Source organism: Macaca mulatta, chromosome 13 (assembly GCF_049350105.2).
Source record: "Macaca mulatta isolate MMU2019108-1 chromosome 13, T2T-MMU8v2.0, whole genome shotgun sequence".
Taxonomy (NCBI): Eukaryota; Metazoa; Chordata; class Mammalia; order Primates; family Cercopithecidae; genus Macaca; species Macaca mulatta.
This window is the reverse complement of record NC_133418.1, coordinates 100,753,012-100,767,512: the sequence shown is the minus strand read 5'-3', so window position 1 is coordinate 100,767,512 and position 14,501 is coordinate 100,753,012. Positions and strand designations below refer to the sequence as shown.

Below are 14,501 nucleotides of genomic sequence, written 5' to 3'. Positions count from 1 at the left end.
CTGGGTGGTCAAGGCTGCAGTGAGCCATGATCCACCACTGCACTCTAGCCTGGGCAACAGAGTGAGACCCTGTCTCAAAAACAAATTTTAAAAAGCAACAGATCTAAAATTTTGAGTAGCTTGAAAATTTTATGAATCTGAAATAACTAGAATGAAAGACATTCTAAACCGAAACAAATATCTGAAGTATGCTTTTTTCATCCTAAGAATTACCTTTCTTTTTTTTCTTTTGATACAGGGTATCACTCTGTCACCCAGGCTAGAGTGCAGTGGTGCCATCTTGGCTCACTGCAACCTCTGCCTCCTGGGCTTAAGCGATTGTCCCACCTTAGCCTCCCAAGTAGCTGGGACTACAGGCATGCACCACCAGGCCTGGCTAATTTTTGTAAGTTTTGTAGAGACAGGGTTTCACCATGTCGCCCAGGCTGGTCTCAAACCCCTGGGCTCAAGTTATCTGCCTTCCTTGGCTTCCCAAAATGCTGGGATTACAGGTGTGAGCCACTACGGCCAGCCAGAATTACCTTTCTGATATTCAAACTCAAGTATAAAACTGTTATTTTATTATACACTCAATCAGACCATGGCTGACTCATTAGAGAAAATACCAACATCCACATCCATGAAAACACATAAAGATGCTTACTCTTCCCGTTTTACTTCACTCCCAGGAATGATCTTGACATAAGATTTTGGAAACCATCCTCTTCCTCCATGCACCTCCCCAAACCACCAATTTTCTTGCTGCTCCAAGACAGTAATGATGTCATGTTTTGAGAAGTTCAAGTGGTTATCTTTCTTTGCAGTCCAGGAACAAAGGGCCTGTGCTTTTAGGTTTTCTACTACTTGTCCCTGTGAATACAAAACCACCAAACTTTTTAAAAAGGCAGTGGTAACCATGATTTCTGTTTCTGTGTATATAACATACTTACTGTTCAAACAGCAGACCAGTTTGGTGTGGTGGTGACTTAAGATAACTTTAGTCTATTAACTGACTTTAAATTATACATGACAGACAACTATGTGACTAGCCTTCTGTTAAGACAGACTGAAAACCCACCATTCAAAGAAACCTCATCACATCACTGGTAGAGAAGGTAAATAATGGGTACTCAAGAAATGTATTCATACATCCATGAAATATACATCATGGAACAAATAGAAAAGGAGTGTTACTGTAAATCTTTTTTCTCCTCCAGCTTGCAGTGTAATGCCGTTTACTCCACTAGGGAAGGAAATTGGCATGCTTGGCTCTCACTCTATTCATTCTTCTTTCTTTCCCTCCTCTCTCAAAGGAAGGAGTGTTTTGTTCTTTTAATAAGGCTAAACTCTTATTCTCCAAGTCTTCTATTACGCCCTTTTATTTTCTAGAAATAGTTTATAACATTAAGTCCTTCTCTTCAATCTACTTCTCTACTTGCTTCTACTTCTGAATTCCTTAAATAATTGTCTTAAACTTGTTTTCCAATTTCACTCCTCAATCCCTTCTAATTTAGATTCAGCACTCATCACACTACTGAACTTCTTCCAGACAGGTTTATTAATAATAACATCAAAGCCAAAAGCTTCTTCCAAACACTTATTCCTCTTGATCTCTAAACAGCTAACATCAATCCTTGTAGTTCCTGAAGCTGACTCTCTGGTGACTGATGGCTCCTCTTTTGTCCAACACTTTTCCCTTACTGTTTCACAGGACTTCCCTGAATACTCTTAATTACGTCTATGACTTCTCAAACCTACATTTTCAGTGTAATTTTATCTCCTGAGCTCCAGACTTGTATATCAAACTGCCTACTGGGTGTTTCTACAAAGCTGTCCCTAATACACATACCTTAAACTTAGCATGGCTGAAACATAATCATTTTTAGAACCTACCAAACCCATTCCTCCTGCACTGTCTACCAAAGACAAGGATACTACTAACCTTTTGGTTGCTCAAGCTAAAGCCTCTGAAGAATTATCTTTAACTCCTATTTCTTCCTCACTCTCCACATTCAATGGATTATCTATTTTATATCAATTCCTAATAATCTTCTAAATCTATCTCCTCTTTCCTATATCTTAATTACCACAGCACTTGTTCAAACCATCATATCTTGTTATTTAGCTATTGTAATATCCTTCCTTAATTGGTTGTTTTCTTCTGCTAATCCAGCCTCTATGTTAGTGCCAGAATTATCTTTCCAAAACACACAACAACTCCACTCTTAAAAATCTTCAGGGACTTTCCACTGCCAAGTTGCCTAGCACAGTATTAAATGCTTCCCAAATAAACCTCAACCTCTCTCTCCAACTTCGCTTAACCCTTTCTCCATGAATCCTGTACTCTAGTCATATTATTCAAAATTCTTGTTTCCTGCAAGTATCTTGTGTTAACGTGCCTTGGTGACTTTCCCCAAATTGTCCTTTCATGGGAATAACTTTCCTTCTCTGTTTGGTGAAATCTTATCTTTGAAGGCCCTACTCAAATACCTTGCCCTTTGTGAAGGCTGCTCCAATTCTCACCAATTGAGTAAGATGCTCTCTTCTCTGCATACCCCCTAAAGACCTTGTAGATATCTTTAATACCGCATTTCTCATGCTTTACAGCTATTTATGTCTGTCACATTCATTAGATTATCATCCACTTAATGGCAAGTTTGAGTTTCTGCTTTCTAAAAATTTTTTTTAGAGATAGGGGCTCACTCTATTGCCCAGGCTGGAGTACAGTGATATGATCATAATTCACTGCGCCTCAAACTCCTGGGCTGAAGTGATCCTCCCATCTCAACCTCCCAAGTAGCTACGACTACAGGTACATGCCACTACGCCTGGCTAATTTTTAAATTTTTTGTAAAGATGGGGTCTTGCTATATTGCCCAGGCTGATCTCAAACTCCTGGCCTCAAGCAATCCTCCCATCTTGGACTCCCAAAGAGCTGGGATTATAGGCACTGAGTCACTGTGCCTGGTGTCAATGTCAGGTAGTTTTTGACTTATTTTTTCCTTAAATTTCTAGCACATAATAAAATGCCTGGAACCTATGCCATGGTATGTTTTGAGAGAAGGTGAAATCTGGAGGACTTTATTCTGATGAAGTCTGCAATTTTAAAAAATAATGTTAATGTTACCCTATTGCTGTGGTTATATCTAAATCAGAGGTTAAATATATGTTAAAAAGCTCTGATGTTCCCAAATAACTTAAAAAAAAAAAAAACAAAACAAAAAACCTCAAGCCCAAGTCTCTTATCTTCTTCTTATAATAACTACAAATCAAGAACAATATATCATGAAATTTGTAAAAACAACATTTTGAGCTTAGACACCTTAGTTGCGGCCGGGCGCGGTGGCTCAAGCCTGTAATCCCAGCACTTTGGGAGGCCGAGACAGGCGGATCACAAGGTCAGGAGATTGAGACCATCCTGGCTAACCCGGTGAAACCCCGTCTCTACTAAAAAATACAAAAAACTAGCCGGGCGAGGTGGCGGGCATCTGTAGTCCCAGCTACTCGGGAGGTTGAGGCAGGAGAATGGCGTAAACCTGGGAGGCGGAGCTTGCAGTGAGCTGAGATCCGGCCACTGCACTCCAGCCTGGGCGACAGAGCAAGACTCCATCTCAAAAAAAAAAAAAAAAAGAAAGAAACGTTAGCTGCTAGCAACTTGATATTATGGAAAATAATTGTTGAAAAACCTAGGCCGGGCACAGTGGCTCACACCTGTAATCCCAGCACCTTGGGTGGCCAAAGCGGGTGGGTCACCTGAGGTTCAGGAGTTCTAGACCAGCCTGGCTAACATGGTGAAACCTCGTCTCTACTAAAAATACAAAAATTAGCTGGGCATGGTGGCAGGCGCCTGTAGTCCCAGCTACTCGGGAAGCTGAGGTAGGAGAATCGCTTGAACCCAGGAGGCGGAAGTTGCAGTGAGCCGAGATTGTGCCACTGCACTCAAGCATGGGTGACAGAGCAAAACTCCGTCCCAAAAAAAAAAAAAAATTGTTGAGAAACCTTTAAGTAATAGTCATTTCTTCAACTTCACATCACATGTGAATGAGAAAGAAATTGAATGCTACAAACTGGCTAAATGAGTGAATGGTCCCTTTGTACATAATTTTCATTTTATTTTATATGAATCAGGAGCAAATTCAAAGAATAAAGCCCACAAAAATAATAGACAACATACCTGTCCATGAATAGGTGACACAGATCCAGGGGACACAGTTCGAGTGAAGGCTGATTTTTTCTGCCATGATGTATTTACAGTTAGGTTTGAAAAAGATACATTTTGATAATCAGTCACTGATGCTGGTTGATTTGAAGAAAGTGGTCTGCAAATATAACACTTTGATATAAGTATACTTAATTGTTTAGAACTTAATGAAGTACTACCAATTTATCAACTTGTATATTATACACGCTGTGCTTACACACAATTTGTGGGAAAAGAAATAATTCATTAACAAACTACTGACCCATGTTTTCACTTACTAAATTTCAGTATTAAATCTGGAATAAAAAGTACTCTTGAAGAGTACAACCCAGATTACACTGTGATGAAGCAGTAGGCTGACACCACTATCTATTAGGTATTTACACATTTGCAGAACTATATAAACTTTACTGTTAGCTAAAAACTTACTCAGAGGAAGTTGAGGTAGCAGATAAAGAAACTGTAGGAGGAAGTAAGGCCTTCTTTGGAGATACAGCTTTTTCATTTTCACTTGATGGCATTTTTTCTACATAATTGCATGGAAACCAGCCAAAATTTCCTTGAAAACTACCGTAAAGCCAACCAGGTTCTCCTATGGTTTTTTCATCAACCTATGGAAATAAAAAGAAGGATTAACAGTGCTTAGAAATTCACACATTTACAATGGAAAGAGACGAAGACTATTGTATTCTCATTTTCAGAATTAAGCCCATCTAACTAAATAGTTAAGGCATTTTCTACAAATTAACAGGCTACTATTTCTAGTGATTGGCAAGTTGTCTTTCTAAATTTTAATTTTATCCAAGTTACATGAAAATATTTTACAAAGACAAGTAGCATTATATATGGCTAATGAAGGAAAATAATCCTCTATCTCATGGCTCCTTATGCCCTGATTTTCACTCCTAACCTGCCATTCTTCCTTGCTTCTCCTATATCACCATTTATATTTCTGAATAACATATTTATACTGCTATTTCTTGAATTTTTTCAATTTTAGACATTATCTATTAGCTTTTGGCTATGGGAAATGAAGACTGACTTCTCTTTCATTGCAGCCTCTTACTCTACCAATACTGTTACATCTTAATCTTTATTTAAATTATATTTAATGTTTATAATATTATGACTATGTTTAAATCACATCTGAGTCATGCAGCATGCTGCTGATTAAATTTCCTTTTTCGTAAACTTTTTATTTTCCTATAATCGTTAATTTTTTTGTTTTTGGCTTAGTTTTTTCTGTTCCTGTTACATAGGTCTTTTGAACTCTCTAACAGAACAATAAGATCTTCTCTGAATACTATTTTCCAACTGGTAAACATGTCAGGTGATTTATCAGTTTCATTTCTTCTCCCAGACATTTTCATCCTACAGTGTGACATCCTCCATCCTCACAGTGTTTCTCCCTCTGCTTCTTGGTCCTTGTTCCTTAAACACTGAGGACAGCCTCAAGTTTCATCACTGGCTTTCTTTCCTCATTCTATACCCTTCCTGAATAGGCCCACTTACTCCCATAGTTTGATCAGTCCTCTGTGCAATAATGAATCCAAAAGCTATGATCTCAGTGCTACTTCTTCCTGAAGCAACATGCCTATACTTTCAACTACTTGCAAGGTATCTTCAAGCGGATGCCCCACGGGAACTTCCAAGTCAAGTTTAAAACTGAACCTTTCTCCTCCATCCCCCTTCCTTCTCCTAAATTCCTCTATTATTCACACCACCAAAAATTTAGTCATTCTAAATAAAAAATCTTTGGCTCTTATCTCTTTTACACTTCCACATCCAAACTACTGAGTTTGTCATTAAAAACTCTTCTAATTTGTCAACCCACCCTCACTGCCCTACTTCAGGCTTTTTTTCATTTCGCACTTAAGATTATTATGATTTTTACTCATCCTTCAAGATTCTAATTTCCCCCAACCCAAGCCAGAGTTATCTCATATATAACTGTCATAATTAGCATTATATACATTATATATACATAGTTACACTTAATTATGTAGCTAATACCTAAGCATATGTACTTACCACAGATATTTATATATAAATAATGACTTATTTACATATCTCTCTTCCATTAGTCTGTGAGCTTTTTTATTGATCCCCACTGTCTAGCATAGTAGAAATCACTTAACTCACTGAATAAATGAATATGGCAGCTGTGTCTCTGTTCTCCAATTCATTTTCCATACCTTTCTAAAACACAGACTTGACAGTGTCATATCTATTAAAATCATGTTGAATCCATTCAGATTTTTAAAAACTGCTTTTTGAGATATCATTAATATAAATTTCATGTTTAAGGTGCTAAATTTGATGTTTTGACATATGTATATAACTGTGAAAAATCACCACAATCAGGACAGCAAACATTTCCATCACTCCCAAAAGTTTCCTCTTGTTCCATTGTAACTCCTCCAGCTTGCCCCTCCCCATGACCTTCCCCGCCATCTCTATGTAAACACTGGCCTGTTTTCTGTCCTATATATTGGTTTACATTTTCTAAAACTGTATATAAATAAAATCATATTATATGTACCCTTTTTGTCTGCCTTTTTCCACTCAAGGCATCCATACAGTATGAACAGTTTGTTCTTTTTTATTGCTAAGTAATATTATATCATATGAATATACCACAAGTTGTTTATCCTTTCAAATGCTGGTAGACAATTATTTTTTTTTTAGTTTTTGGCTATTACAAATAACGCTGCTATGAACATTTGTCTTCATATGGACATGTTTTCAATTCTCTTGTGTAAATACCTAAGAGTGGAATGGCTGAGTCACATGGTAGGTACATGTTTTAACTTTTTTAACAATGGCTTATGGAGATACAATTCACATTCCATATAATCCTTCCATTTACAGTACACAATTAAATGGATTTTAGAATATTCAAAGAGTTACAGAATCATTACCACAATAAATTACAGAACTGTTTTCCTCAAAAGGAAACACTAGGCTGGGCGCAGTGGCTCATGCCTATAATCCCAGCACTTTGGGAGGCCAAGGCGGGTGGATCACCTGAGGTCGGGAGTTTGAGACCAGCCTGACCAACGTGGAAAAACCCTGTCTCTACTAAAAATACAAAATTAGCCAGGCACGGTGGCGCATGCCTGTAGTCCCAGCTACTCGGGAGGTGAAGGCAGGAGAATTGCTTGAACCAAGAGGTTTCAGTGAGCTGAGACCACACCATTGCACTCCAGCCTGGGCAACAAGAGCGAAACTCTGTCTCAAAAAAAAAAAAGAACACTATTTCTTAGATTCTTTGTCATATCTAAGAAACTAAAAAACTTTGAGTAACCCAAAGTTGTAAAGATTTTCTGTTTTCTTCTAGAAATTCTACAGTTATAGGTTCACATTTTACATTTCATATTTTATCTATTTTGAGTTAATCTGTGTATATGTTGCAAGGAATAAATTGAAATTCATTTTTTTGCATATGAATATCCATTGCTCCAATACCATTTGCTGAAGTCTGTCCTTTCTCCACTGAGTTGCTTTTGCACCTGTCAAAAATCAGTTTATACATACACACACACACACACACACACACACACACACACACGTAGCATGAATCTATTTACCTACTGTGTTCCATTGATCTGTTTTCTTGTCTAGATGTAATATCACAACTGTTTTGACTGCTGTAACTTTTATAATAAGCCTTAAATTCAGGTACTAAAAGATCTCCAACTTTGTTCCTTTTCAAAGTTGTTTTGCTTTTGAATCATCTCGTCATTTGTTACAAAAAAAAAAAAAAGCTTGCTGAGATTTTTGTTGTTGTTGTTGTAGAGATGAGTTCTTGCTTTGTTGCCCAGGTTGATCTCAAACTCCTGGCCTCACATAATCCTCCCATTTTGGTCTCCCAAAGTGTTGGGGTTACAGGTGTGGATCACAGCAACTGGCTGCCTGTTAAAAGTTCTCATTAAAATTGCTTTGAATCTGTGTAAGAATTGAGAAGAACTGACTTATCTTTTTCTAAAAAATTTGTTTACACAGGACTTAAGAGAATAATTGACTTCTTATCAATACTGAATCTTCCAATCCATGAACCCTATATATCTCTCCATTTATTTAGGACTTCAATTTTTCTCAATAAAACTTTGTAATTTTCAATAAACAGGTCTTGCAAATCTTTTATCAGTTTTATCTGTATTTCATATTTTTATGCAATTGTAAATGTTATTTTAAATTTCAATTTCTGAATAGTCATCATTTCTATACAGAACTACAACTGATTTTGATTGATCTTGTATTCTGCAACCTTGCTAAACTCATTTAAATACTTCTAGTAGCTTAATAGATTCTATGAGACTTTTTACATAGATTATCATGTCTTCTGCAAATCAATACTGTCTGTCTTCTCTTTTTCCAATCTTGATGCCTTTTACTCTATGGTAGGCCATTTCAGACCCATTAGGATTTTTCTCTTAGCAGATGTTGTCTCCCTAGTTTAAAGCTCTTAAAAAGTTCAAACTTCTTAGTGTAGAATTTGAATACTCTGAAATTGCAGTTTCTTTGTCAGGTTTCAACTTACCTTTCTAGCTTCGTCTCCTACCATTTGTTCGATATTCTAGGCAAATAGTTATATGACATTCTTTAAAAACATCTGGTACATGCAAGCCTCAATGTTTTTATTTAAGGTATTCCCACCTACCCAGAATATTACACGGTTTAGAGGAAATACTACAGACTTGAGAGTTAAAAGAACCACATTTCGGTCTTAGCCATGCCACCTGGTTATCCTTCGTTAAGATAATGAATGCGATCTAGAGTGCTTTGTCATCCACAGATTTGGGGGGAAATGCCTGTGCTGCCCTCCTTGCAGAATTAAATTGAGTATATTTATGAAAGCGCTTTGGAAACTGTAAAGCACTAAGCAAACGTAAGGCATAACCCTTTAAGGCCTTCATCCTATTCTTGGGAAAAATCTTCCCCAATTCTATTTGGTTGTTTTTCCTTCATTCTCTGGGTTCCCACAGTACTTTATTCATATCAATTAGTACTGAAATTTATCATGTTATATTTTGTATAGTAATATACATTTTTGTCTTTTCCTAGACTGTGGTCTCATTATTCGTTTTTGTATGTCACCAGAGGTACATGGTTACAAACTCAACAAATGTTAACTTGAATGGACTATTCTAAATTTGATTAACAGACTTAGAGCTTAATTAATAATAAATGGATTATTAGGGAAACTTCATTTGTGTTTATGGTAAATAATTCTCATTTTAATGTTTTATGTCTGGCTATTTATTACATCATGAATGAAATATTTAGAAAATTCCTAAACCAGAGCTATTTTGGTTAAACTATATGGCGTCACAGTAATGTAACTACCATAAAATGGTGTTCTAAAATAGTTAGAACGAAAGAAAACACTTATGAAATATTATCCTGTAAATCTAGTTTAGACTAGTTTCAAACAGCTAAGCCAGCCAGGCATGGTGGTTCATGCCTATAATCACAGCACTTTGGGAAGCCAAGGTAAGATGGTTGCTTGAGGCCAGGAGTTTGAGACAAGCCTAGGCAACACAGTGAGACTCCATCTGTACTAAAAAAAAAAAAAATTAGCCAGGTGTGGTGGTGTGTGCCTGTAGTCTCCACTACTCAAGAGGTTGAGGTGGGAGGATGGCGTGAACTCGGGTGGTCAAGGCTGTAGTTAGCTGTGATTGTGCCACTGCACTCCAGCCTTGGTAACAGATCGAGACCCAGTCTCAAAAATAAACAAATAATAAAATAAAATAGCTAAGCCAGAGCAATATAAATGAAGACAAGAATACAATAAACCCTGAGGAATTGTACAAACGAAAGTATTTCAATGCTGCAAAATGCTCAGCATTGTACCTGATTTAAATGTATGGTCTTGGACATGGATGAAGCTGAAAACCATCATTCCCAGCAAACTAACAGGATGACAGGTGTGCACCTGTTCCTGGCCAAAAACTTTTAAAAGTATTAATTTCTATAACACCTTTTCCTAGTGTTTTCAACCTAATCAAGAAGAAAAATCTCATTCATTTCTTCTGTAGTTAGGCCAAGTTGTTTTAGTAAGAGGCCAATTTTAATCTATTTCATATCTGTCATTCATAGTTGTAATTAATTTTTAGTTGTCAATTTACTTTGAGTTAAACAGACCATTTTACATAAATTCTCACAGGCCTAGCAAAACTGCTTATTACTTCTTCTTAACTACTTATTAATTAATGCTAGCAAAATAGTATTAACAGATTAGAAGGCTAGAAAAACATTTCAGCTTGTCATCGAAAATGTGGCCAAGACTGAGTGGAATGTCTAATCCTTTTCACGTTCAGTGAAACCTCCGGTAACACCCTCATCCATTAAGTTGATCAGAGCTTGCCTCCTATCTTACCAGGAATTTGGAAGCCCTTGGACCTGATTTCCATCTTCTACTTTAGCAAAATTTACTTATAATCCCTTCCACCCTTTCCTCCTGCCTTCTAATCACAAAGGAAAAGGTATTTAGTCCTTCTACCACTCTCTTCCAGGGCTCCAGATTCAAGCCTTCTAGTCTTTTCAAGAATCTTCCTCATCTCCATCTATTAGTCAGAACAGGGAGGTTTGACAGGGAACATGAAGTGCCTTCCTGATGCTGTACATTCTACACACTAATCTGGGGGGGCTTCACAGATATATAGATGTGTACACATTCTTTGAGCTGTATAGTTATGGTTGTACACTTTGCTGTATGTAAATTATACTTTAGTTAGAAAAAACAATCTCTATCAGTTATTTACACTCTTTCCATTATCATTAACCTGTTTCCTCTCTGCAGATCCTTTCTACCATTAAACTTGCTCAAGCTTCAACCAACTTAAAAAAAAAAAACTTCCCTCAATCCACATTTCTCATTATTTACTACCTTCTCTCCTTCTCCCTTTCAAAGACAAGCTCATTCAAAGAGTTTCACATATTCACTGTCTCCTCTTCCTCTCTTCCAAATTATTCCAACTCATTGAAATCTGGCTTCTTGCTCTACTAGTCCACTTAACTGATACTGCTGTCCTCAAGGTTAACAATACCCGTGCTATTGCTAATCTAATATTTTTTTTTAGTCCTTGTTTTATTTCACTTGCAGATCACTCCTCTCAAAGTTCCTTAACATTAAACTCTCCTGTTTTTTTTTTTTTTTCTTACCTCTAGTCACTCCTTTTAAGGCTCCACTTCCTCTAATAATTCCTTCAGTGTTCATGTTTCTCAGGAATTGCATCCTCAATCCTCTTCTCTCTCACGTTACTACTCCCCTGGATAAGCTCTACTACTCTCATGTCTTCCATCACCATCACATGACACTGGCGACATCCAGATTTACATCCTCAGTCCAGACCGCTGCCTGACATCTCTCTAGGTACCTCTGGAGATCCAACTACTACTGCCTGGACATCTGAAACTCAAATAGAACTGAACTCATAATTCTACTTACATTTTCCCCCTGATTTTTCCTCTCTTGGTAAATGACACCATCATCAACCAATTTGTTCAAATCAGGCAACTCATGACTGATAGTAGTAATTCATGACTAATTCTTTATGTTAATGATTCAGCAGAGTACACAAGCACCCAAGACACACAGCTAACTTTATGTTCCTATTGTCACTGCCACCAGAATGGCTCTTTGACCGTGGAAGGGGTCTGTGCTAAAGCTGGTAGCAGTCTACAACCTTTTCCTTTACCTTCCTTCCTCTACTGCTTTAGGTTGTCATGCTTTTTCATTAGACTACAAGCTTGTTAAGAGCACAGATAATGTCTTATTCACTAAATCCCTAGTCTAACATAGCCCTCAAAAAATATTTGTTGAATAAAAAATATAACCAAAAATATAAGCAAACTGTTGACCAAACACGCCCAGAGATAGGTTGTATCTCTTCATCCACAGACATTATCTCATCATCACCAACAAGGAGACGAGGAATGGTAGGGGCAGCAGACAGTGGACTTGGGCTGGTTGCAGAACAAACCTCTTCCCCTGCTCAGGCACAGCTCCAGTACTACTAATAGTGGCAATGGCAAGAGCAGGAATGTGTGTTTGGGATTTACCTTGGGTGCTAGAGTTTTGGTAAATTTTTTTCCCTAGTATCATTAAACATTTGCCACCTAACTGAGAAATTATACTAACTGGTGACAGTGCAGGGGAGCGGGGGAAACAGGCACTGGCTAGATACTCTGTTTAATATTACTTTAACAGGAAGAAAACAGAAGCAGAGACTAAAATCCAAGTTTGTGTGCTTCTAAAGCCTGTACTCTTTCCATTATATCATATTGGCTCTATCAAACACTATTCCCAGGATCTTCTCTTACTCATCTATTTGATATGGATTGTGATAATACGATAAAGACTTCTGTTCCAAGGAACAAATTGCCTGTATCCAGTTAGGGCTGTGGAATCTAACTCCTTCAATTCTTTTAACAGTTGCTGTACGGCATAGTAGAAACAACGCTGTTTTTGGAAATAAAAAAAACACATACCTGCATCCCATTCTGGCACTGCAATGTGGACAGTTACAACTTGTGTGAGTTTAAGCTTCCTTGGCTAGAACCTGGTAGTAATAATAACTGTCCAATGCAGCTCTGAGTATGTTGTAAAGGCCAAATGAGGTAATGTTTAAGAAATATTTTACAAGGTAAATATATGAAAGTAATAGTCAACATTACTACAGAAACTAATATATTACAATGTATTCAGGTTATTCAAGATTAAAAAAAAAAAAGACTTCATTTCCTACCTGAATTATATCCCCAGAATTAAAACTCATCTCATCATGGTTCCTTGCTTCAAAGGGGTATAATGCTCTATAATTCACCAAAACACTAGCTGTCTCACCTAAAGAGAAGACAATTGTCATTATTTGCTACTTACATGTATACATATCTTTGCTATGACTCAATAAAGAGCTCCTAAAATCTAAAAGAAAAAATCGAGCACCAAAGAGTACACCAAAGTGTACTCTTGATACAAGACTAGTCTTGTACCTTGACTAGTCATCTAATAAAAAAGCAAACAAGGATGCTCATCTTAAGTAAGGTGGGAGGCAGCAAAATAAAGAGATGACTTGCAGGGTGAAGCACATACATGGGTAGAAAGGAAAGTGCAGGAGTGGGGGCCAGGCTGAGGTATACAAAGTGGAAGGAGACCAAGCAAAGGGAGCTTGGTTTGATCTGTGGAGGTCTGAATATAACAGGGAAGAAAAGGACAAAAAGCGGGGGGTCTGAAAAGAGAAGATTAGCAAGTTAACAGGGATGGCTGAAGAAAAATCTATAGATCTATCAGAATGGTTCTAAAAGGAAAATAGTAGAAGAGTACACAAACTGAATTTGATAAGAATAAAATTTTTTACTTTGTTCATCTTTAGAATAAATGCTTTAACTTATAAAATTTCAACACACTGTATCATTAATAATGATTCAAAGGGTTTATGCATCTAAAAGAGATACAATAATACTAAAAGTATTGTAGAAATGGACTGAGGTGTATCAAAATTTTACTGTTGTTTCATTAAAATAAATAGCTTATAGTGGTTGAATAAAATATTTAAAACTGTTTTACTTCAATTATGAAAACCATGTCAGAGTCTTTTCACAATCAGTAGTAACTCTTCTTTTCTACTGCTGTGTTAAGATTTCAGTCTGTTTTAATAAGCCTACATGCATTTTATCCAAGTTTAATTTATAAAAAGGTTTTTTCTGACTCTACAATTAGTATCTTTCTCATTTTCTTCCCTTGTTTTGTCTCCTATCAGGTCATTTTTTTCTTGTTGCTTTTGTTCTACTGTCTCGAAGTATTCTTATCCTTACGTTGTTTCTCCTCAGCTTTCAAAGTATCCTTATCCTTACGTTGTTTCTCCTCAGCTTTCCGTTCCTCTTCTTGAATTTTTTCTTGTGTTTTTTCTTCCTGAAGTCGCTTTTGTTTTTCTTCTTCCTCCCTTCTAAGATTTTCTTTCCATAAGTTTTCTTTTCCTTGCTTTGCTTTCCTTTACATAAAAGAAAAAAAGTTTGCATAATGTCCTAGAAATTTTTTACACAAAATAAAAACATCCTATAAGATCCGGTTCCTGTCAAGGTGAAGAACTGGCAATGAAGTATTAGTACAGGGGTGGGGAGAAACTGCTCAGATCAGAGGTGAAAGGGAAACAAATCAATCAATCAAAAAAAGCTTTGGAAGTTTTGGATTGATTAGTGGATGCACTGGGGTGTATGACTGACAACTTTCCACACCCTAAAATTCCCTCCTGTTAACCAACCTCCAAACTCAAGAAAAAAAGAAAAAGGTTGAAATGGAACCATTCAGCAAATA

The 14,501-nt window shown here is 36.9% G+C and overlaps 1 protein-coding gene across 16 annotated transcripts in view; it reads right to left on the bottom strand.

Annotated features, from left to right (window-relative positions):
- Window positions 1-14,501, bottom strand: part of ITSN2 (intersectin 2) — a 158,161-nt gene that overhangs the window by 53,237 nt on the left and 90,423 nt on the right. For 11 of the 16 annotated variants that reach the window (XM_015111819.3, XM_077960061.1, XM_015111816.3 and 8 more), the window contains 5 exons: window positions 14,003-14,178; window positions 12,934-13,031; window positions 4,610-4,791; window positions 4,154-4,298; window positions 644-849 (listed from right to left, as the gene is read on the bottom strand). In XM_015111819.3, the coding sequence (XP_014967305.2) occupies window positions 644-849; window positions 4,154-4,298; window positions 4,610-4,791; window positions 12,934-13,031; window positions 14,003-14,178 (807 nt within the window). The remainder of the gene's footprint in view (window positions 1-643; window positions 850-4,153; window positions 4,299-4,609; window positions 4,792-12,933; window positions 13,032-14,002; window positions 14,179-14,501) is intronic. The other 5 variants (XM_015111820.3, XM_015111822.3, XM_077960068.1 and 2 more) reach the window with 1 other exon arrangement.